Here is a 25636-nt window from a genome sequence, read left to right on the forward strand (position 1 = left end):
ACAGCTTCCACACAGCATGGCTTCTGCCAAGGCACCGCCGTTCCCGGGGAAACGAGGCCACGGACCGGCACCCGGGAGGTTGCCAGGCCCGATGGGCGCACTGACCTTCTAAAAAGCCAGTGTCGCATGCCCCGGACAGGTGGGCTGGGAGCCGGGTCTGCGCCTTCCTGGCTCGGGTGCAGGGTTTATTGTTTACCTTCTCACGGGAAGAGAGCAGAGGTCGCTTACTTTCCAATCACGGGGTGATGACTTCCGTTTATTTAAGTCCATGGGCCACGGTACATAGGTTCCCACCTAGGTTTACTTAGAATTAGCCTATTCGGCTCACAGTTATTGAATTAATCTGGTTAGACAGCTTGCATCTGAGGAATTCAATCAAAATCTTCCCTGCATGCAAAGTGTTTCCAGAGGCGTTTCTCTTGTGACTGTAGGAGTGAGGAGGAGAAATATGAGCTGTTGTTTTAAATAACAGACTTTTAGCTTCCAAATCTCGGGTTCGAAATTGCAAGGTTGCCATAGATTACTTGGCAGAGAATAAAACAAATACTGTGACTCTGTGAAAGGGATTTTTTTTTTTCACATTTTCCCTTCCAACAAAGAAAGGCGTGCTTCTCCAGAAGGTGGCGCTCTAAGAACACCGTTTTGTTTGGGGATTTCATGGTACAAGAGAGTCATTCAGTTCTACATGGAGTGAACTGCACATTTAGATGATGACCTGTACACTCCTTTTTGTGTGCTTTTAAAAATGCTAATGTAAAAGAAACTGTTGGAAAATATTTTTTAAAATGCCTTTTAAAAATTTTTATCTCTTTAAAGATAAGCTAAGCCAATCATATGCTTCATATTTCATCTGAGTCTCCTTTATTGAGAAAACAGGTATTAATGATAATTCTTTTGGTTTTTTATTAAATTACTGTATTTCTAAGTTGCATTGTTATAATTCAAAAACAACAACATATATCTTTCCTTCTCAGCCACATTTAAACTATATTAGCTTTAGACACTCTGGCAATACAATTAAACTTCTATATGAATCAATTTACAGATGACATTTTTGGTTGACCCTTAGTCTAGGCTGATCTCTTAGCGTAGGCTGATGTCAAGCACTGCAACCCTAGGCATGTGCCAAGAATAAGTTTAATTAGTTAATTTTGAAGTTGTATGCTTAAATTTTAACAATATTCTCTTGACCTCATTTCACATAAATTTTCTAAAATGCCTGTTTACTAACATTAATAAGAGCACTGATGTGATCGCCAAGGCTTATGGTTTGGCCTGGTGGTCAAAGCCCTTGTGTGTTTTGGCACCTCCTTTTACCACCTTTAAGCTTATTTAGTAAATGAGAGGCCCACAGAATTCTTGTGAGGGGGCGGGGTGGGAGGGGGGTCCCTCAGCCCGGCCCATGTCCTCTCGTAATCTGGGAGCCCTCAGGGGATGTTGGGCCTAACCTGGCAGTCAGACATCCCTCTCACAATCCGGACGCTGCATGCACCAGTGACCATACTTTTCGTACAGGTGAAAAGGCATCTTGCTGTTGTATGGGCAGCTACATTGTTTTGCCCTGATTATAAAAAGTAGTACATAACATGGTCCTTCTGAGGCAGTAGTGCCATTTCCCCCATCTTAAGGGTGGAAACACTGAAGCAGAGAGAAGTTAAGTAAATGGCTTTGTCACACAGTTGTAAGTGTCAGAATCAAGGCTGACCACAAAATGTGCAAGCCAGAGTCCATGCATGTCATCGCTGCATCATCCTGTTTTGTCAGTGTTAGAGCAGCCTTGCCAGGTTTTAATTGTTAAATCTAAGAGACTGTCCCCAATATACAGGGTAGGGTCTGTAGGCCTGGGTGGCGATCAGGGCCATCTGAGGGGTGACCGGCAGGCGGGGCGTTCACCCTGCTGTCCCCCCTTCCCCAATCACTGCCACCTGTCACCTCCCTCTGGGAGGGGGGGACAGATGCGTCATAGCTATTGGCTGGTCAGCCAGTTGCTTAGGCTTTTATATAGAGAGATAATAATATTCAAAATATTAATTATAATGATGACATCTTTTTAGAGTACTTTTCCTCAGAGAATAAAAGACAAACATATCTCATACTATTTTGTTTCCCCAACCTTCTTGTGAGTTCACTGTTCCTTCTCTCTCCTTTTCCCTCTTCCTCTCCCTCCCCTCACGCCCTCTTGCTCATTTTCTGTCTCTCACGATTTAAATTGTGAGCATCACTAAGGATCAAGTCAACATGACTTTTACACAATTAGAAAGAAGCCTAATTTTTAAAAATAAATATTTACTTTAAATTTTGCATAAACTTTATTTGATTAAAGACACGTCATCTCAAATATAATATGAACATAAAGTTAGTATCCAGTATTTTTGAGTTGAGTGTTTTTTTTCCTTTTCCTTTAAAGGATAAACATGTTCTGTCCGTTGTTGTTATCGATAAAATGTTGGAGAAGCTGAAAAAGTCTAATGAGCTTTTGGAACTCATCCTCAAGGGACTCAACGAATATCTAGAAAAGAAGCGCCTCTTCTTCCCCAGGTTCTTCTTCTTGTCCAACGATGAGCTTCTGGAGATCCTATCTGAGACGAAAGATCCTACGAGGTACGTAACGCACCTGTGTAACGCATAGCTCAATTTATCGGCTTACATTTCATTTTTAGGATAAGGTAGAGCATACATAAATTATAAATAATCGTTTCTACAGTAACTTTTTAAAAGGCTACTTGAATATTGTCAAGGGTCAACTGAAGGTAATTTTTTAGAATGTACAATAAGTAATGTCACTGAACGATGTTTTCCCGAACGTGATGAATCTTGGAGTAGCTTTCTTGCACGATCACACAGCTCCTTACAGGTACTATCAGAACACTCACCTTCTAGGCCACATTCAGAAAGAAGTGAGTGTCCTCGGTGGTTCGCAGGGACCCAACGGGCGGGTCCCCTTGTCCTTCCTGTTCATCCCAATGGCTTTCCCTGTCCCCTCTGCTGTGGTCCTTGCAACTGCCCCAGAGAAGGGCAGCCTCCTCCCTCAGTGCCTACGCATCTCCTACCCAGTGTCCCTAGACTTCTACCGACTCCAGGTGTTTGTGGAAACCTGCCCGGGCACCTGCCACTCGGCTGGCCTTTCCTCACCTCTCTTCCTTTCTTCCTTTTTTCCTGCCTTTCTTTCTTCCTTTCTTCCTCCCTTTCTTTCTTCCTTTCTTCCTCCCTTTATTTCTTCCTCTCTTCCTTCCTTCCTTCCTTCCTTCCTTCCTTCCTTCCTTCCTTTCTTTCTTTCTTCTTTCTTTCTTTCATCTATACATTTTTTATTGATTTCAGAGAAGAAGGGAAAGGGAGAGAGAGGAACATCAATGATGAGAGAGAATCATTGACCAGTTGGCTGCCTCCTGCAGGCCCCACACTGGGGATCAAGTACTGCAACCCCAGGCATACGCCCCAACTGGGAATCAAACCCTGACCTCCTGGTTCACAGGTTGACGCTCAACCATTGAGCCATGCCAGCCAGGCTCTCTGCTCTATTTAAAACAGAAACCCTCCCAGCATTCCCTGGCCGCCTCTCCTGCCTGCCTCCTTGACCTCTTCCTTCTGCCTACTTTGTACCATCTGTCTTAGGCTATACTGCACAGTCTCTGCCCACTGTTTGATTTCCTCTAACAGAATACATGCTCCATCACGGCAAAGGTTTCTGACTGTTTCTCCTCCCCTCCCCCCAGTTCGGAGTCCCGATTCCTTAAAAGAATATATAGCATATAACAAGCCAGCAGTGAGTAGATATTTGTTAAACAATTTAATTTTGTGCTGTATCTTCAAAGTAGGAGACGAGTGTTTTAGACAAAAAAATCGATTTAGGCTCAGATTGCCATCTGAGACTTCATCTCTGCTTCTTTGTTGCCCACTTGAAAGAGGGAGTCGATTGGTTGTTGGTCATGTGTCAGAAGGGAGGGCTCCAACTATATCACAACAAAAGGACCAAAGGTGGGCAGCTTCAAGGCAGCTGATTAGTAAATTGCAAAGCACGTAAAGCACTAAACTGAGTTCAGGAAGCTGCTGAAGATCCCAGTCGAAATGGCAACCTTTGTGCATCTGACGATTTTTCAGACCCGCGTAGTACCTGTTAGTCTCCATTTGCTCGCTCCTTAAGTTACTTTTAAATCTCTCCATTCATTGTGTTGGAAACAAAGCGCCCTGGACATCTCCCCTGCAGCGTGATTTAGAGCTGTGATTTCCAGGCCCTGATTGTTGAGTTAGCAATGGCCTCCCATGGATGGTATAACCCACACAGGCAGGGCCTGTGTCTTTCCCCCCTCTACCCTTGATCTCTCGCAGCTGCTAGCAGGAGCCTCACCCACATGCACATTTATGAATTTGAATGAAGGAGGGTCAGAACACAAAGCATGGCCATCATTCGGTTTGCTGTCTCACATGCCTATGCTTCCCCCTTCAGGGTGCAGCCTCACCTGAAGAAATGCTTCGAGGGGATTGCCAAGGTGGAGTTCACGGAGACGCTGGACATCACGCACATGAAGAGCAGCGAGGGCGAGGTGGTAGAGCTCACAGAAACCATCTCCACCGTGAAGGCCAGAGGCCAAGTGGAGAAGTGGCTGGTGGAGTTAGAGAGAGTGATGATTAGATCCATCCACAAGGTAGCTGGCCACTTTCACTGCTTCTAGTGAAGATGGTAGAATGTTAATGTGCCGCTGATAAATGCGCTGTTAGACAGAAATGGAATCACAGATTACCAACTTAACTGTAATCCATCGCTCAGAGACCAAGCGATGGTCTGTGATGTCACTTAGTAGTGACTCACTTGACAAGTGGGACAAAGTGCCATCCATCCGGAGAAGACTTGGGTCATAGTCATGAACCTATCTCCCTTTGTACAGCCACATGCTAGTGCTTTTGTCGCTAACACACACTTTGGTCTACACCAGTGGTCGGCAAACTCAGTCAACAAGAGCCAAATATCAACAGTACAATGATTGAAGTTGCTTTTGAGAGCCAAAAACCAACTTCTGCGCATAGGCCACGAAGTTTCAATCACACTGTACATGCGCACCCTCACGTGGTATTTTGTGGAAGAGCCACACTCAGGGAGCCAAAGAGCAGCATTTGGCTTGCGAGCTGCAGTTTGATGACCACTGTTCTACACCATCTATCTTCAGACTCTCTGCGAAGGCCCGCTCTACAGCTGCACATCCATCTCCTGGATGTGTGTGTTTCGGTGGTGAACCATCTTGTTCTCTGTACACACAAAATAGGTACCAAAATGGTAGAAAGCCGTGCATGTGTCCTGCAGTGAATGTGAACACATGATTACCCAGTCATTTGAAATTATTTTTGTTAGTGGAGAATTCAAGTCATGGCCACAAACAGATATTGACTGAGAACTTAAACTAGCTTTTTGCTATCCCATAGACTTAGCACTCCAGTTCCTTCTTGAGAATAGAAATCATGGCCGAGCAGGGAAGCATGAGGGCAAAGGAAATAAGGCATTATGTCCCAACAACCACTTTCATTACTTTTTCAGGTTCTTGCGCACATTATTGAAAAAGTAACTAGAACCTACATGTTTAATGGTTCTCACAAGCCTTCATGCTTCTTTCTCATCTAAAACATGGATTTAATATCTGCCTGCATACACTTTCCCCAACAGATGTAAAATCTTTGGGGTAGTTTCACATTTCTCCCTATTAGAAATTAAATTATAAAGGACGTGCTTACATATAAAGCTTTTGAATTAGTTATTTGCTTATGATAATTCTCATGTAGAGGACCAGCGGGCCCAAGAGGATGAGCTTGCTTAGACCTTGATCGCTAGTGACAAAGAGCATTTCCACTTTCATAGCTGTTAGCAATGCAGATGAATTCCACTTGGACCACTACTTAGCAGCATTGACTCTGGGTATTGGTTGGTTAATTGCTGTATGCAGTGAAGACTCCTTATTTCAGACATATCTGATACTATTTCAACTATTCTTTTCATTTTGTTTGTCCAAGAGCTTAAAGAAAATATTTCAGTTGCCATTTCGGAGCATTAAGCTGGGGTGGCAAGGAATTGTGTAGGCAACATCTTCCCCAGATGTTCATGTGCAAGTTTGTGTTGGTGAAGTATGTCAGCAAATGCAACATACATGCACAGAGGAGACATGTGTGTTACTTTTGTGGTGCTCTATATATTTGCATACTTGAAAGACTACTGCATGCCTAAGTGAAGTTAATTTTATGTCATTTGTAAATAATTTAAAAGTCATATTCTTAGCACCTTTGCCCCTTTATCATTCTAGATTATCATGGCTTTAATATAGCTTGCTACCTCCAAAATATACATAATTTATATATATACATATATTTACTTGTATATATAACATACAAAGATATAGTAATATATTTTACATTCAATATTATAGAACTTTATGTAGTCCTACTTCTTCTCACCTAATATATATTTACTCCACCCTTGGGGTATCTCTACTCTGCCTTCTTCCCCCCATCTCTCAGCTGCTCGTTTTTAACCTCTTTCTGTGGCTTCCTAGCCCTTTTCAACTCCGTAGACATACTAGGTAGACCAGAAATCTAAAACGTTTTACCCCTTCTTATGTATTTCTCATAAAAATCCAATTTTGACATTTCCCCCCCTGAAATTCAAACATTAAAGTGGGTGTCACCTCCCAGACGCTGTTACTATTTTTATATATTTTTTATATTTATTTATTTATTTGTTTGTTTGTTTGTTTGTTAGTCCTCACCTGAAGATATGTTCTTACTGATTTTTTTTAGAGAGTGGAAGGGAGAGAGTTTGAGAGAGAAACCTTGATATGAGAGAGAAACATTGATCTCCATTTGTTGCCTCCTGTTCATTCCCCAACCAGGGATTGAACCTGCAACCCTAGTTGTGCCCTGATCAGGAATCCAGCTCACAGTCCTTTGGTGCTTGGGATGACGCTTCAACCAGCTGAACCACCGACCAGGATGATGTTACTATTTTTTATTGATCTAACAGATGACAATGTCACCCACTGATGGCTGGCAGAAGTGGATATATGAGGCCACTGAAAACATGTAGCAAAGCACATGAGTTAGACTTCCTGGTTTTACGGCTCTCAACTCCCCATGAATAGATTATTCTCTAGTCCCAGTCATCACTGCTGTGGGCATCACACGGTGGAGCTGAGAGGGGGAGAAAGATCTGGAAACACGGGGGGACTCGAGAGAAATTGTGTGGTTTCCCCGATGGTCAGGCGCTCAGATGCATGTGGCTGAGTGGGGATCTGATTGGCTCAAAGAAAATCGGCACCTATGAATTTGATGGCTCTCATTTGGGGAGTATTTGAGTTTATGTGTTACAACAAAATTGCCTTATGCCTCTCCAATCCAAATGTATCTAGGATATTTTTGGCCACGACTGCTCCAATAAATATTTGATATATGTGCTTCCCACAAATTGGTCATGCACCAGCGAAATAAAATGCTATGTAATGTACTTGTTTTACTCACAGGCATGGGAATTAACTTGAACTTAAAAGGTCTAGTCCTGTGCTTTGTGTCTTTATATAATTGGCTAAGATGTAAAACATGGAACGGTCTGTGCTAATCTGTTGGCATTTAGCTCTTCGCTGGATAGCACATTCACGTGTGAAGCTGTTCATCCTTGGCCTTTTCTCCCATCAGGTCATTAAAGCTGCCATCATTGCCTACTCGCAGTACCAGCGGATTGAGTGGGTGAGGGTTTTTCCTGGCCAGACGGTGCTCTGTGTGTCCCAGACCTTCTGGACACTCGAAGTCCAAACGGCTGTTTCGACGGGGCAAGAGGTGAGCTCCTCCTCCCCGCAGGCTCGCCAGCATTTCCCCCAACGGTTATTATAAAGAAACGCAATCCACCCAGAAAGCCCTGGGCACCGGAGTCTCAGTCTCGTTATTATACACAGTATTGTAATTGTACCTTTAAAAATGGAGTCACAATAGGACTGAGAAGCTTCCGAAGCTCAGAAAGGATAGTTCCCTTTAATGTCAGGAGTAAAGCTACCCTGTGGAGGCCAGGTATCAGGCCCATTTAGATTATTTTCACCTTTATTTTTTCATGCACTGCTTTTGAATAAATAATTATTAATATTTCAAATGATGCTTGATTTGGAATGCCTAATACATTGGGTATATGAATTTAGTTAACACTATTCATTACTTAACTCATATTTAATACCATTTATCACTAAATTCCTATTAGTAATTAATTAGTAGCCCCCTGGACTTCCCTCTTTACTTGCTGGCCCCCAAACCATCCGCTTTATCACTCACCACCACAGGAAAAGAGTGTGGAGGGGCCAGAGAAGCAAATGTGAACAGATCAGCCACATTTATTGGCATCTTCCAATTACTTTTTTCATTGCAAATGTAGTGTTTATCAAACCTCCTCCCCTCTGTCCAAATGTGTGTTTTTCTGGGCCAACTCCAAGAAGGCCGGAACAGGTAGGGGTTGAGGTAGAGCAATGGAGCGTTAACTGTAATCCTTTCACGCATCTACTAGACACCAAGGGTAATATGAATCTCCAGGGACAGGTCACGTAGGTCACTACCTTCTCAGTGTGCCCTCTGCTCAAAACGGTCTGCCCTGCCGGCAGTTCTTACCATGTTGTCTAGAGACACGTGGCTTTTTGGTTTACAGCAGTGCCCGCTGGTGCTGAGATGGAGTTCCTCATACATTTGCTAGTGTATTCACCCTCTCCACCCCCCCAGACACACACACTCACACACACTCAGGGGATATGGAGCAGACATGGAGCCATTCACAGAGCAAGGCGATGAGAGCCTGTGCCTCGGGGTCACTCGACCCACAGACTTGAGGGCCTCTGACCTCTGACCCGGGAGCTACAAGAGGTAGCAAGGCAGCCTGTTGCCATGTTCCTTGCCAATGCAGATTCTTCCTTTCTCCTCTGCTCGTGGTTGCCCTGGTATGGGCTGCCCTTCACCCTCTGCCTGTGGGTCTATCTGTGAGGCTGGCCTGTGTCTCAGTATTCTCTGTGCCGGTGATTTCTCCCCTAATGAATGCGGGGTTCACAGTGGAAAGGGATGACTCTGGTTGAGCAGCTGGAGGCTCTTGGGAGCCCGTGGAAGATGGGGTGCTTCCATCCTCTGCTAACACCCTGAGCCGTCTGGTGCTTGGTGCTACACAGCACCAGGTGGAATGGTCACACTCCCGGAGCCGCCACCCACACCTGCTCCAGTGGGGTTACTCAGCGAGTGGAGGCTGTGGACCTGGTGCCCGGGAGGCGTTCCAGGGGGTGAGAACACGAATGAAGGGGTCACAGTGTCACAGAGCCTGCGGTGTCGCAAATTCGATGTGGTTTTGAGTCAGTGTATCTTTGTATCCATAGAAGGGCCTAGGCATGATAAAAGCATTTGATTCCAGGTAGGGTTTATTTTGGCTGAATACGAGAGCAGTTAACTCCAGATTCGTTAGCTCGCTTGTTTAGAATGGTTTACAAGGAAGACAATGTTAACAAAAAATACTATCACCTGATACCTCAGTGGTAAGACAAATGGATTGTTTTGAAATCACGTCATATGGAAAATCATGAGAAAAATGTGGAAAACACTCTGTATATACACGCGAGTTCCAAGTTTTTTTTTTAAAAAAAATTCTGATCCTATTGAGTAATCGTATCTTCTTTTCTTTCAGGCTCTTGAGCAATACTTGGGAAAATGCAACAGTCAAATTGATGATATTGTCACCTTGGTCCGCGGCAAATTGTCCAAGCAGAACCGTGTGACTCTGGGGGCCCTGGTGGTGCTGGATGTGCACGCCAGAGACGTCCTCACGAACCTGGTCAAGAAGAAAGTCAGCGATGAATCTGACTTCGAATGGCTCAGTCAGCTCAGGTACTACTGGCAGGTGAGCGCTGGATGTTACTGCAGCACTATTGCAGCGCGTCGCTTTGTAATGGGCGCTTGCTTGCATGGACATGGTATCAGGGGCACAGGATTTTTTGCTGATGCGTCCTCCAGATTGAAGATCGAGGCAGCCAAAAGCTCCACATCTAAAACTGCATCTATAGCTAACCCAGCTCCCCATGGCCAAATGCATAGTTATACACAGAGATACATAAACTCACATAGACACACGCCAATCATGAGCAATTATAAAAATGTCCTCATTTTAAATGAGTCCTGATGCTTGCTGAATCTGCACAATGTTGGAACTAGTCAGTTGAGAGTTGCATTTATAGATTACTCGAGACATCTATGGAAAGTGCAAATCAGACTGTTTCCGTCGGATATAGTCATTAAAACTCATTAGTTGAAGGAACCAGAAACATCATCTGGAAGCAAGGCTTTCATCAGGGCACTGGGTGGCTGTGATGGCCGCCCCGTTGGGAGGTAGGGGGAGCAGGGCTGCTTAGTACCGTGGGAAAGGTTGGGCCTGTTGAGAGTGGGAAGAGTTCACAACCGGAGATCTGGCCTCTAAAGTTCTCATCAGATTCTATTCGCTTATGTGAAAGGCTTGGATGAAATGGGGTAAGAGGAGAGAAGGTGCAAAAACCAGAACCTGGGAAAAATAGAGGAGAGGCAATGTGTGCAGTGGTGAGAGGCTCAGGCTGTGGCCTCATTGTTTCAGGCACCGCCCCCCTGCCCCCCCCCAGATGTACGACCGGGCAAGTTACCTACTCGCTTTAAGCATCAGTTTCCTTATCTGTAAAATGGTGATTGTGAAAACACCCATGTGATAGTGAAAATTAATTTAATAAATGGTCAAAACTATAGGAGAATAATGAATGATCAGAAGGAGAAATTAGGAGAACAATCCCATTTATAATTGCATCAAAAAGAAGGAAATGCCTTGGAATAAATTTAACCAAGGAGGTGAAGGGCCTGTGTACTGAAAATGAGAAGACATTGATGAAAGAAGCTGAAGAACACAGAAATAAATTTAAAGACCTCAATAAAAATAAAGTTAAAAGTGTAAGCCACTTAAAAAAAAAAGAAAAAAGAAAATGCAGAAGAGATAAGGAATATATTCTTTAGGGAAAATGGAAGCCAATGGCTTCAGTTACTTCGACAAGGGAATCAGATAGTAAATTCTTCTACTGAATTAAATAAACTTCAAAGATGTTGTTTATAAGATGGCTATTACTTATAAAAGAGCTGGAGATTTCATGTTATTTGAAATCCTAATATTTGAGCTAACCTTATTTTATCTGCTCTGTCCTAGGACAATAATTTAGAAACAAAGATGATTAATGCTGGCTTGCGATATGGGTATGAATACCTGGGCAACTCCCCTCGGCTGGTGATCACTCCACTCACTGACAGGTGTTACAGGTAAACACATTAACTTCAGGATCTATTGGGAATAACTTTCACTCATCTCTAGACCACTCATCTATATATATAAAAGCCCAGCGACCAAACTGGTGGGATAATCAGAATGACCAAAATGACTGGTGGCTATGATGTGCACTGTGGCAGCCAACTAGCCTGATTGAAGCCCTGATCATCCCCCTGACCCCCAGCCAGCCCAGCACACAGCTACTCAGAAGTAAAATACAGTCACAGACAGAGCAGCGCCAAGGGGAGCAGGGCCAGAGGCAGGCAGAGCTGCTGGGGAGGAATGGGGGTGGCTCTCGGCTGACACGCTCCCTCCGCTGCCTGCACCCACCTTGCTGCACAGATGCCTGTCGCTTGCATTTCAGAACCCTGTTCGGAGCCCTGCACCTGCACCTCGGGGGCGCGCCCGAGGGCCCCGCTGGCACCGGGAAGACGGAAACCACCAAAGACTTGGCCAAGGCCGTGGCCAAACAGTGTGTCGTGTTCAACTGCTCCGACGGGCTGGACTACCTGGCCTTAGGAAAGTTCTTCAAGGTCTGAGTCGATGCCTCATTTTTTTCCCTTTTACAATATGATAACTGCTCGGAGAGGGAGGCTGTTTACTATGAAACACGGTTTAATGCAAATAAAAGACACTATAGTTTAAGTTAAGAGTAAAGGCCATCTCGGCAATTCCCAAGGACGCTTCCATGGGAAGGAGCCCCACCCCCCTCGCCGTTCCTGCTCTGTGGCTCAGCATTGCTGATAGGAATGGGGGGGGGGGCGCGGTCCGGGGGGCAGATGAAGGGCTTGAGAGCTGCTGTGTCGGGCAAAGGCTGTGGGACTCGGACTTCTTTGCCTGCAGACTTGTTCTGAGCGAGTCCTGGTTCAAGAACTCACTCCTGTAGGCACGTTCTATCTAGTTTATGTTTTGTGGAACTTAAACATCCATGTGGTTGTTTTTCTTCTGATTCTGATTGAGACCCCATCCTCCCGAGTTTGTCAGATTGCAAAAGGAGGGGATTAAGATGGAAAGTCTCTAAACCCCTGAACAGCTCGTCATCCCTTAAAATGTTAGGTGGTTCAATTGAGCACAGAATTGTCCATTTGGGATTATGGGCTCTATTTGTTTTATTTCTTCTTCTTTTTTCTGTAAATTTCAAAGTATATTTTTTAAAAATCTGTAATACTTACTTTTCTGAATTTCTCCAGAAGATATTAACATTTATTTTTAAATGAAACTAACACAAAAGAATATACCAATTCTACCCCTGACTGAAATGTGGCCTGGTCATGTTGGTGGTGGTTGTTAGTCCTTACCCAATGCTATTTTTCCATTGAATTTTAGAGTGAGTAGAAGCGAGGGCGAAAGACAGAGAGAGAAACATCAATGTGAGGGAGACACATCAATTTGTTACCTCTGATACACACTCTGACCAGAGCCAGGGATGGAGCCTGTAACCCAGATACATGCCCTTGAGCAGGAATTGAACCTGGGACCCTTCAGTCCAAAGGCCAGTGCTCTATCCACTGAGCCAAACTGGCCAGGACTGGCCTGGTCATTTTATAACAAACTTGGAGTATAAAAAGTCTTTACATTTGTGATGTTGAAATAATTAGAGTAAGAGGTTTGTTTTTTTTTAAGTTAAAATTATCCTATATAATAAATGCCAGTCATCATAAGCATAAAGAGAACAACCAGACACCAGAACCACATGGCCCTTTGCTGGGCTAGCCCTGCCCCCAAGCAATCAGTTAGGGGTGATCAGGTAGGCAGAACAGCATTTTGGGGGTGATTAGGTAGGCAAACAAGTGGCTAGAGGTGATCAGGTAGGCAGGCCAGGAGTTAGGGGGCAATCAGAAAGGCAGTCAACCCCTTGCTTGGCTGGCTCCAACCCCCAGCAAGAAGTTGGAGGTGATCAGGCAGGCAGGAGAGTGGCTAGGGGCGCTCAGGTAGGCAGGCAGAGTGGTTAAGGGCAATCAGGCAGGTAGAGTGGATAGGAGTGATCAGGTAAGTAGGCAAGTGGCTAGGAATGATCAGGTAGGCAAGCACAATGGTTAGGGGCAATCAGGCAGACAGCAGGGTGGTTAGGAGTGATCAGGTAGTCAGAGCAGGAGTGATCAGGTAGTCAGAGCAGCAGTTAGGGGTGATCAGGTAAGCAGTTAGGGGTGATCAGGTAAGCACTGGTTAAGAGAAATCAGGTAGGCAAGCCAGTAGTTAGAGGAGATCATGTAGGTAGGCAGACAGACGGCCTTTCACAGAGCTGGCCCCACCCCTACAGCAAGCAGTTAGGGGTGATCAGGCTGGCAGGCAGAGTGGTTAGGGATGATCAGGTAGGCAGGCCCGTGGTTAGGGGAGATCAGATAGGCAGACGGCCCCTCGAAGGCCTGGCCCCGCCCCCTAGCGAAGAAAGAGGGAGGCCCAGGCCAGCCAAACCATCACATCCCATGCCTGTCACCTACAGAAGGAGGCCACCGGTGGCAGGGGAGGGGGGCAGCACCGCACAGAAGGCAGGCAGTGGCAGCGGCGGGGATGGGACCAGCTGCCTGTGGCTGGGGAAGGAAAGCCCCAATAGGCCCTGATCTCAGGCCAGGCCTAGGGGCCCTACCCGAGGGTTCCTGGATTGTGAGAGGCTGCAGGCCGGGCTGAGGAACACCCCCTTTTCCCCCAATGCACAAATTTTTGTGCACCGGGTCTCTAGTAATGAATAAAATACCAAGAAAGCATTTGAATGACCAATTACTATTGTTATCATCTTCTGTAATGATATACAACCTTATTGTAATGATTATTTAAGAAAGATATAGCAAATCTATTTGTTAGATTTGCATACCAGACAGTTGCATATTTCTAAATGTTGAAAGACCCATCTGGTATGTGTTTCTCAATTTTTTAATCTGTATAATGACATTGTTAATTTTTTAATTTAGATTCATACACTAAATTGTATTAAATGTACTTACCAGTAAGAATTTGTTGAGTGTATGGACACTGTGTTAGGATTATCTTATGCTGGATAGTGGGGGTACAAAATAAAAGACATGGGTGTTGGCATTAAGAACTTCACAATCTGGCCGAAACCGGTTTGGCTCAGTGGTAGAGCGTCGGTCTGCGGACTGAAAGGTCCCAGGTTCGATTCTGGTCAAGGGCATGTACATTGGTTGCAGGCACATCCCAGTGGGGGGTGTGCAGGAGGCAGCTGGTCGATGTTTCTCTCTCATCGATGTTTCTAGCTCTCTATCTCTCTCCCTTCATCTCTGTAAAAAATCAATAAAATATATATTTTTAAAAAAAGAACTTCTCAATCTGTGTAACTGAATATGTGGCTTCAGAAGCATCCTGTTCTTTGTGATTCTAAGCCTTTTACGATAGCATGTACTAGAGACTGGGTCACGGGTGGAATTTTCTAGTAATGGAAATGAACATTCTTTGACATACATAACATTCATGGCTAGTCCAGTGTGGCTCAGTAGAGGAGCTGTGTGCACATCCCACGTCAGCCACCGTTAACTGTGTGGACGAGTTCTAATTACATCACACCTGTGTGATGTGGCCTTGGCTTCCTCACGGAAAGATGTACACAGAGTGCCATGCCTCCTGCCTGGCACACACCGGCTCTCAGTGCACCATGCCTACATGCATATGCAGCCTATGTCGAATGTACATTCAACAAGCATGTGAAATAAAACTTAGAAAACAAATCCGAATTTGGACTGAGCTACTCTGGCTTGATTTTCTAGTTCTTCCTATGACCAAATGGCACACGTGCGTGAGGTGGCTGCGAGCCGGGATGGCGAATGAGGGCCCGAAACTACGCTGTTGGCTTTTAGGTCCTCAGGCCACAGTGCAGTCTAGTTGGCAACCGCAGTTCTCTGACTCAGAGGATTATCGCAGCACCTCCCGTGGAGTCCATGTGGGAAAGGCGAAGAAAATCTGCCGGCAAACACAGCAAGACAGGCTTTGAAACTAAAGGTGCACATCCAAATGCTAAAAAATACACAGAAAGTAAGACAAATCAACTGGGAAATTCTTCCAATTGATCAAACCCTTTGTTCATGCATAATGAATTTGGTAATAAGAAAAGCCATCTTTAAAGATAAAGGTGAAGAGCAATTTCCTTGATAGATATTAAGCTCCCGAGCAGATGGGGTGAAAACGCAACATTTCAATGCCACATTTAATCAGATAAAACTGAAACATTCCATTCCTGCTTTCTCCCAGGGACTGTTATCTTGCGGAGCCTGGGCTTGCTTTGATGAGTTCAACAGGATTGATTTGGAAGTGCTCTCTGTGGTTGCTCAACAAATTCTGACCATCCAGAGAGGTAACGGCTGGTTTGTGGTCCTGTGAGATGAAGAAGGGTAGAACTACGGGAGGTAACAACGGCCCGAGTCACCCTTTCCTGTGGAATCGCTCAGTCATTTCACTCCTGCCCACCACAGGCATTAACGCGGGGGCCGAAATGCTGGTGTTTGAAGGAACCGAACTAAAACTTGACCCCACGTGCGCTGTCTTTATCACCATGAACCCCGGCTACGCTGGGCGCTCAGAGCTGCCGGATAATCTGAAGGTACGCACAGGGCAATTCCGTCATCATGTCCTTCCTGTAATTTGCAATCAGTACATAACACAAAGAACACGCTATCCTTGAATTTTATGCAAAACATTTGCTTTTAGGTGTCGTATTTAACTTTTAGAAAATAATTTTTAAAGCTGTGATGACCTTTAGAAAATAAATGTGCAAACCAGAAAGAGTTTCCACAACTTGCATTTAAAATTTGGGGTAATTATAGGAAATAATGAAAAGGTACTCATTCTACTGCTTCCTGTATTGTATCCTCCGATTTTAAATGTCTTTAAAAATGTTAATTTAAATGCTGAAACCAGATAACTGTGTATACAGGGTGGGTTCCCCCCCCCCCCAAGAGTCTATTATAGCTCAAGCATTTTTCTGTCTTTATAAACATAATTCTATAAATGTACTGAACTACATCGCTTAATGTTGGACATTTATATTACTTTTCATTTTCCGGCATTGTAAATAATGCAATGGGCAGTATTTACCTAAATCTTTTCTCTCTTTTAAAGTATTTCCTTAGGGCCAGTCAGAGGACAAAGAGCTATGTTGCTAAATTGCCTTCTAACACAGGGTGAAACAATTTACATTCCACAGCAACTCCAATTCTCTTTAAAACCCAGCCCCAGTTTATTGTTTGTTTTGTTTTGTTTTGTTTTTTTAAAATAGCAATACACTTTTTTAACTGAATAGACGAGACCTGTCACTTTTCTGGTGGTTGCATGTTTATGGCTGGTGCATAGAGAGCAACGGTGAGGAATCACGAGTGGTCATTGCGGCTCCAAGCCCATCTTCTGGCTCCGGAGCCTGCGTTCCTGCCCTCCTGAGGCTGGCGCTTCCACCCCATCCAGATGAGAAGCCGGGCCTGGGCCATCCCTGCAGAGTCCCAGGCACTTCCTCAGGACGTGCTGCTTCCCCAGAGGAAGAGCACACAGTTGATACTCTGACATTCGTGTTAATTAATAATTCACTAGAGATTTAAGTAGGATAGGAACTTGACAAAACCGATTGGCCAACAAAATAAGACCCGAAGCAGGGAGGCATGGTACAGACTGACACACCTCTGGGTGGAGTTGGGGAAGCAGGAAGAGATAAACCAAAGAACTCATATACTTATATGTAGAGCCCATGAACAGGGATAGTAAGGTGGTAAAAACCCATAATGGGAGACATCTGTAATACTATCAACAATAAAGAATATTTAATAAAGAAATTTGAAAGTTCTTAAAACAATGCAAGGAAAATTTTATATTAATAAAAGGGTATTATGCTAATTAGACTTTCTGGACAAAGCCATGGTGGTGAGGCCAAGGCAGAAGCGCTTAGGGGTGTTAAGGCCAGGAGAAGAGGGCAGTTGGGGATGACCAGGCTGGTGGGGGAGAGGGGGGATGCAGTTGGGGGCAAACAGACCAGCAGACAGAGTGGTTAGGGGAGATCAAGCAGGCAGGCAGGTGAGCGGTTAGGAGCCAGTAGTCCCGCATTGTGAGGGGGTTGTCTGACTGTTGGTTTAGGCCTGATCCCACAGATTGGAGAGAATGCAGGCCAGGCTGAGGGACACCCCCCCCCCCCCATGCACAAATTTCATGCACCGGGCCACTAGTATTTATATAAAAAGTTAAGGATACATTTATTATATAGTGCTTTTACCTGTATGGTTTGGACACTGTGATGTAATAACGTTGCCGAAGAGCTGTGTGAAGTGGGGAGTAGGGTTGCCTTTATGAGGTCTTTTTACCAGCACGGCGCCCTCCACTCCTGCAGGCCCTCTTCCGGACCGTTGCCATGATGGTGCCCGACTATGCCATGATCGCCGAGATAGTCCTGTACTCCTGCGGCTTCGTCACGGCGCGGCCCCTGTCCGTGAAAATCGTGGCCACGTACCGCCTGTGCTCGGAGCAGCTGTCCTCGCAGCATCACTACGACTACGGCATGCGGGCCGTGAAGTCGGTGCTCACGGCTGCTGGCAACCTGAAGGTAGAGAGCCACTGACTTCCCTCCTAAGCCCCCTCCGGGGGATCCCAGGACCACATGTCTGCCCCGAGTGCCAGCGGCTGGCTGGTCTCATCAGCTGAGAAACATTCCTTTATGGAACTAAAAATCTGATTATTTGCCCATGTGGAAAGGGGAATTTTATGATTTGTCCAACTTGAGCCATGTAATTCTTAGTGATCCGAGTTCTGTTCCATCATTTTAAACGTAGACACTAGGTACCACCAAGGAGTTTAATTCTCTGTTGCTGAAAAATATTTTGAAGGCTTTCATGCTACATAAACATGAACAGCTTTAAAGGAAGTAATCTATAATTAACACACACAGAAGTCCCTAAACATTGTCACTTAATAGAATTATACCATTGCAACTAACTGGTATAGACTCTCTAACTCATTATAGTGGTCAGCAAACTCATTAGTCAACAGACTCAAATATCAACAGTACAACGATGAAATTTCTTTTGAGAGCCAAATGTTTTAAACTTAAACTGTATAGGTAGGTACATTGTTATTACTAACTTGATTAGGGTACTTCTCAGCTGGCCTTTGCTAAAAACTCAAGGGGCCAAAGAGCCCATATAGCTCGCGAGCTGAAGTTTGCCGACCACTGGTATAGAGTAACAGATATAGATTGGCAATATAATGTTTGCATGTAAAATGGTCTGAATTACAAGTACAGATGAAAAGCCTAAGTATTTTAGGACGTGGGTAACTTTCCATTGGTAGAATCTTGTGTGACCATGAAATATGAATGAGCATTAGTTCTTTATGAAAGCAAGCAAGATATAGTTAACAGACAAATGCAAACTGTGACCTTGGAGTTTATAATATTTTCACATCCATGACTTGGGAAATATTTTAAAATATATCCTACATGATTAAGAACAACGGCATGCATTTTTATCTTCTATAATAATGTTAGCGAGAATCCTGATATATAGTGGTGATATCTTGTTTTGCATGAGCCTAATATGTCACGGTATGTTTTTCTGCAATAAACAAATGCAACTGGAAGCCACAATTCGTATTAACCTGGCATGTCGTGATTGCATTGTGGCCAGATAATGGGAGAGATGATGCATGTCCTCGTATATGTCATCGTTGACATCCTGACTATGGACCTAAGCTATTGAAACCACACGGCAAATGAATCCCACCCTTCCCTGTCCAAAGCTCATTTAGAATCATTGACTGTTTTGCCTTGAATATTTTAAACTTATCTCTGTTACATCAAAAAACGATGTAAACATTTGCTTTAAAATAATAGCCTCTCAAATAACAAAATAAACGTCTGACGCTTCATTATCTGTGCGTGGTCAGATGGCTCCAAAGACAGAGTTCCCATGAGCGGGACTGGCTTTGGCCCTGGGAGCTCTGGAGTCAGAGGCACTGAACTTGACTGCCAGGCATCCCTGGCCAGTAAGGCTTCCATCCATTAAGGAGGGCCATGGAATTTATTAGTCAGAAAAGCTCTGAAGAACAGGTAGAGGGTCCTGGGAAATTAAATGCGAGATGGCAGGAGGACTTCCAGAGTGAGAGGTTGAGCGAAGTATCGACGTTGGAAGAAGTAATTCTGAGTTCGGATTTTTGTGAACAATGTGAACCGAATGGGCAGGAGCAACAGGTTCCAAGTCCAGCCAGGACATGGTGGCGTTACCACGGGTGTTTTGACAGGCGGGGATACTCACCACTATACTAACGAGGACGAGCCATATCACGGGTGTTTTGGAATGCAATTCACGCATTCTGAAACACCCGCTACTTAAGTGGCTTGGCACATGAACCAGCCGTCTCCCTTCTGTCTGGCACACACTAAGACATGCCTGTGCTCAGCTCTCAGCCAGCATGCTGCTCCCTGCCCCGCCCCAAACACACGCACACACTTTTTTTTTTAATCAGATGAGCTATGTGCATTTTCCCGAACATTCTGAAGCTAGTTGGTATGTTCCTGTTATTATGTCATCTAATTAAATGTCAAGGAAATGGATGAGATACCAACGTGAAGAGTTTTATTTTTATGGAAACAAAGTTCATTGTTCCAGAACGATTCAGTCAGATGAAAGGCTAAAAAAAAACACACACACACACACACAAAAAAAAACACACACACAAATACCCTAAAATGAATTTGAATTAGGCATGGAAAATAAAGTATATAAGACTGAGAAAACAAAACAAAAACCTGACTGTGTATATGCTTCAAACGTAAATGCATCTTTTAAAAATGATTGCCCACTTTTAATGACTGTTTCCACTTAACCAACCCATCTTGAATACACAGGACAAGCAAGCTCTTACCAATAGGGAACCAGTGGCTAGTCCCACCCCGTACTGAATTCATGCCCATAGCTTTTAACTTAGAGCGGTGGTCTGCAAACTGCGGCTCATGAGCCACACACCGCTTGCGAGCTGTGGTTGGCCACTCTGTTGACTAATGAGTTTGCCGACCACTGACTTAGAGCATCTGTGAAGAGGTGGTTAGTTCAACCTAGGTTTTTGTGATTAACTAGTAGAGAATTCAACAAGAATAAAGGTCAGTTTCTACAATGAATAACTATCCAGCTGAGTGGAAATGGTTCGTTGTTGTGTGTGGGTTTAAATTCCTCCGGGGCCCTTGTGAACATGTAGGGGCACAAGTCAACAAACTCTGGCGTCATCATGAGTGTGTCTTTCTTTCAGCTGAAATATCCACAGGAAAACGAAGAAATTTTGCTGCTCAGATCTATTATTGATGTAAATCTGCCCAAATTTTTGTCCCATGATTTACCGCTCTTTGAGGTAAGAACATTTATTATCCTAATGTAGCAAAACGCTCATGGCCATGCACGTACCAAATGGCCCAGTGGGCGACTCCCTAGGGACACTCCTCGGAAAGCCATGGTCTGGCCAGAGAAACATGACCATTCCATGTATGTGTGAAGGGTGTTTAGCTAACTTTGCTGCTTCAGATGACTTTTAACAAGTTGGGGTTTTAAAATAGCACTTTTATGAAAACCACACATGGAATAGCACACACAAGTTACAATATGTGCTTGCTTATGAATTGCACTAGAATGTAGGTCCGTGAAGGAAAAACATCAGTCTAACACAGCTCCGACCTCCTTGCACAGACTAGGGACGTGGTAATTGTTGCTAAAGTAGTGATGGAGGTAATGCATATATAAATAAGCTTAATTTTTTTGAAAGAGTGCCATGGCTTGGAAGAAATTGTTTTTTCAGGGTGATTTAATATGAGAGCGAAGCGTGTGAGTCCTGTTCTGTTTTAAAGATTGGATTATGAATGATTGAGAAGGAGTAGAGTGATGGCTGCAGTTTCCGTACTGTAACTCAATTTCATGCGTTTCCTTCCCCATCTCGGGGAGAGGAGGTCAGGGAGGGACCCGGGCTTCTGAGAAAAGCTGTCGCAGGACCTGTCGCCTGGAAGTGCAGGCAGCCAGCTCCCGGCGGGTGGGGACTGAGCGGTCTGGCTGTCACCAGTGGGGAGGAATGGCCCTGTCCACCAGCGAGGGCCAGCATTGTCAGTGGCCCCAAGCCCTGTGCCTCCTCTGGAGGGGCTTCCCTGAGCCTCAGAGCCACGGTGCCAGTACCTTCTAGAGCAGAGCCACAGTGAGGAGGCACGCTCTCTCCCTGAGGCTTCCCCTCCGTGGCCTTGGTCCTAGCACGCTGAGCAGATTTTCCAGGAACAAAAGCAGTGCTCCACGTCACAGAGCCGAAAGGTTCCTCACTAGGGTATTCTCACAGGGCCGTGACTTCATCCAGTGAGCACTGTGCACTGGCCAAAGTAGAGTGCAATGGACATAGCCAATCAGGACAACCCCTCGTGGGGAGAGACTGCCATCTGCTGCAGAAAATTTATCCTTTCTGCCTCCCCCCCAATCCCCGGTGTCCACAGGCTGCTCCCATGGACATGTCTACACATTTCCAGATCTCCCTGGGGGGAAGGGGCGCAGTCTTTGTTCAGAAACACTGAGCACCAAATGTGTTCCAGAGGGATCTGCTCCGTTTAAGGTTAACCTTGAGCAATTTGAGATTTTATTTTAGTTTTTAGAAAATACTGTGCACTTAGTATTGTAGACTGGATCCTGTTCTAAGAGCTCTGAGCTAGGATTTACTGAACTCACAATGAGCCAGCGAGGCGGGTGCTCTGGCCACCCTGTCTCACAGAGGGTAATGGGCAGCACGGAGGTGCTGAGTAACTGTGCTGATGGCCAGTTCGGGGGGAGGGGGAGGAGGTTGTGGTGGGGCGAGTAGGTGTTCCAGCCACACAGGCAGTGGCGTGCTCTCACCCACTCTCCTGTATGGCCTTCCTCTTCTTTGCCCCAAGGAAACTCCGTGCCTCGATGAACTGAGATTTGTTTCAACATAGCAGCATTAACAAAATTAAATTCAGGGGTAACTAAACTTGACATTTGTAAATTCTGAAGTACAGCTCCGCTGCATGCTTTCAGATGAAACTCTTCCAAGTCTCCACGTTTATACCTGCAGAGTCAAAGAAAGAGTCCTCTTCCTCACACATGATGCTGTGCTTCTTGTAGCCTCAGCAGCTGGTAAAGGAGTATTTCCGAGAGCTTGCAGTTAACTCTCTCTATTGCTGAACATTAACTATGGAATTACAGTTCTTTCCGGTCATACATTGTATGACTGATTTCATTTTTTAGGCCATGACCAAGCACCACAAACTGGGTGCCCGAAGACGGCACACATCTGTCCCCTTGCAGCCTGGAGCTGAGGCGTTTCCTCTGGAGGCTCTGGGGAGGGCAGTTACCAGGAGCGAGAGCCACGCTCCTGTTCACGCACCAGAGCACCCTCGCTGGGGGCCTTCCCGGGCAGCGCTGTGTTCTCAGCTCCTGGGCTGCTGGCCGTGGTGGACATGGCTTCCCGTGGCACTGCTCCAGCCTCCGCCTTCATCACGCGGGGCCTTCTTTCCTGGGTGCCTGTGGTCTGGACAGCGGGAAGGAGGAAGGAGAGAAAGATGCAGAAAGGGTCTGCATCTTTCTCTCCTTCCTCCTTCCCGCTGTCCAGACCACAGTCACTGGGTGCAGGGCCCAGTTCGACCTCGTCTAACCTCACTTACATCTGCAAAGCTCCTCTTCCCAGATAAGGCCCCACTCTGAGTCCCAGGTGAGCGTGAAGGGCTGCCAGCTGGTCAGGGTGCTGCCAGCTTCAATGAGGAAAATGCCTCGGAGCGTGTCTGTGCAGACTGCCTGAGATATGGGCTGGAGTTGGTTGTTTTGGCAAATCTGGGTGTTCTAGCATCACTTGTTGGAGGTTAGCTTGTCTCCTAGCTGTGGGTTTGCCTTCGTGCCCTTGTTGAGAATGAGTTGTTCCCTTGATATGTTTGTCCATCTTTATGCCACTATGACAGTCTGTACGATGAACCTTAAAATCGGATTGTGTTTGTTGTCTAACTTTTTGACTTAAACATGCTGTAAACCGGAGAAGTCCCTTGTGACACTGGGTTAAGCAAAAACTGTCTTAAACACAAGATCACAAGCACAAGACATAAAATAATATTGTACATTGCTAACATAGACTCATCAAAATGAAAATGTTTCTTCTTTGAATAATACTGGTAAAAGAATGAAAGACAAGTTGTAGACTAGGAAAAATACTTGCAAATTAGATATATGATGGAGAACTTGTGTATGTGTATATATATTTTTCACCTGAGGATATTTTCCCATTGACGTTTAGAGAGAGGAAGAGACAGAAATATCGATGTGAGAGAAATACGTTGAATGGTTGCCTCCTGCATGAGCCCCGATGAGCCCCAACCGGGCTGAGGAAGAGCCTGCAACCAAGGCTCGAGCCCTTGATCTGAATCGAACCTGGGACCCTTTGGTCCGCAGGTCATTGCTCTATCCACTGAGCAAAACCAGCTAGGGCTTGTACGCATAACATTTAAAAGTTACCATTGAGAAAATAAACTGACTAAAAATAGCAAAAGATTTGAGCAGGCACTTTACTGAAGAAAATATATTTATAGCATATAAGCACATGCAAGAATGTCAATCATTGGAAAATGGAAATTGAAGCCAAATAAGATACCGTTACACACCTATTTCTATGTCTCAGTTTAAAGTGGCTGCTCATACCATATACTGGAACCCTTATGCCCTCTGAGGGAATGTAAAATAATATAACTACTTTGGAAAGCAGGCGATTTCTTAAAACGTTAAACACACACGCACACACACGATACTATCCAGGTATTCCACTCCGCAGTGTTCACCCAAGAGGAATGAAAGCATTTGTTCATAAAAAGACTTCTACCCAAATGATCACAGCAGCTTTATTTGTAATAACTCCAAACTGAAACAGTGAAAATGTCCATCAGTAGGGGGACGGATTTAAACACTGGTTCACTTCAGTACAGGGGACTACTTCAGTACATGAACTCCTGACACGTGCCAAGACCTGTGAATGTCCAAGCCTTCATGCCAGGTGAAGGAAACCAGACAATAAAGTGCAGCACATAATATACAGGCTATCTATATTAAATTCTAAACAATGCAAATACAAATAGCAACAGAGGCAAGTCAGGAGTCACCCGGGGATGGAGGTAGGAGGTAGTAAGGAGGGAAGGGAAGGGGGATGACAGAAGGTGACAGGAAACGTGGGGAGTGACAGACATGTGATTGTCTAGATGGACTCGATCGTTCCACTTATCAAATTGTATACTTAAAATATATACAATTTATTGGGTATCAACCATATCGCTAGAAAACTGTTAAAATACTGTTGAACTATTACTTAATGACTTTATTTCCATCAGTATTAAATATGTTTATGTGTGTATATGCTTGTATGAAAGTATGTGTTTGTATATGTGTATATGTATATGTGTGTCCAGGTAGATAGATAGATAGATAGATAGCAAATGTATAAATAGGTAATATAAATTCTCAAATCATCTATCATCAGGGAATTACTTCAGACCTGTTTCCTGGGGTGAAGTTGCCAAAGCCAGATTACCATGACTTGCTGGCGGCCATCAAGGACAACTGTGAAGCCATGAACTTGCAAATGACCAGCTTCTTTTCTGAGAAGATCCTCCAGATTTATGAGATGATGATCGTGCGCCACGGCTTCATGATTGTCGGAGAACCGTTTGGAGGAAAGACCAGTGCATATCGCGTCTTAGCTGGAGCCTTAAGTGATATATGTGAAAAGGTCAGTGTGTTATAAGTGCATTATTTTATTGTAACCAAGATGTGCATGTATATCTATAATAATAAAAGCATAATGTGCTAAATAGACCAGACAGCCAAACAACCTTCTGGACATCGTTCTGGATGTCCTTCTGGACGAAGTGTGGCAGCCGGGGCCAAGCCAGAGTAGTAGGGAGGGGCAATCAGACAGGCAGGTGAGCAATTAGGGGTGATCAGACAGGCAGACAGAGGGGTTAGGGATGATCTGGCAGGCAGGTGAGCAGTTAGGTGCCAGCAGTCCCAGATTGCAAGAGGAATGACCAACTGTCAGTTTAGGCCTGATCCCGCATCAGGCCTAAACCAGCAGTCGGACATTCCCTGAGGGGTCACTGATTGAGAGAGTGTGCAGGTCAGGTTGAGGGACCCCTCCCCCATGCACAAATTTCATGCACTGGGCTGCCAGTATATAATAATGAGTATATTAGTCAAAATTTATGTCCTACACATTGCAGTTGGGTCCACTTTGATATGTTAGAGCAGTGGTCAGCAAACTCATTAGTCCACAGAGCCAAATATCAACAGGACAATGATTGACATTTCTTTGGAGAGCCACATTTTT

The 25636-nt window shown here is 44.8% G+C and overlaps 1 protein-coding gene across 1 annotated transcript in view; it reads left to right on the top strand.

Annotated features, from left to right (window-relative positions):
* The window catches only part of DNAH7 (dynein axonemal heavy chain 7), a 155275-nt gene that overhangs the window by 45425 nt on the left and 84214 nt on the right, over positions 1–25636 (top strand). Inside the window, exons 20-30 of the mRNA XM_036422091.2 lie at positions 2408–2601; positions 4445–4643; positions 7669–7809; positions 9674–9886; positions 11204–11313; positions 11685–11853; positions 15521–15623; positions 15742–15869; positions 17637–17849; positions 20546–20644; positions 24791–25039. Coding sequence (XP_036277984.1) covers positions 2408–2601; positions 4445–4643; positions 7669–7809; positions 9674–9886; positions 11204–11313; positions 11685–11853; positions 15521–15623; positions 15742–15869; positions 17637–17849; positions 20546–20644; positions 24791–25039 — 1818 coding nt within the window. The remainder of the gene's footprint in view (positions 1–2407; positions 2602–4444; positions 4644–7668; positions 7810–9673; positions 9887–11203; positions 11314–11684; positions 11854–15520; positions 15624–15741; positions 15870–17636; positions 17850–20545; positions 20645–24790; positions 25040–25636) is intronic.

This window comes from Pipistrellus kuhlii, unplaced genomic scaffold (genome assembly GCF_014108245.1).
Source record: "Pipistrellus kuhlii isolate mPipKuh1 unplaced genomic scaffold, mPipKuh1.p scaffold_m20_p_7, whole genome shotgun sequence".
Lineage (NCBI taxonomy): Eukaryota > Metazoa > Chordata > Mammalia > Chiroptera > Vespertilionidae > Pipistrellus > Pipistrellus kuhlii.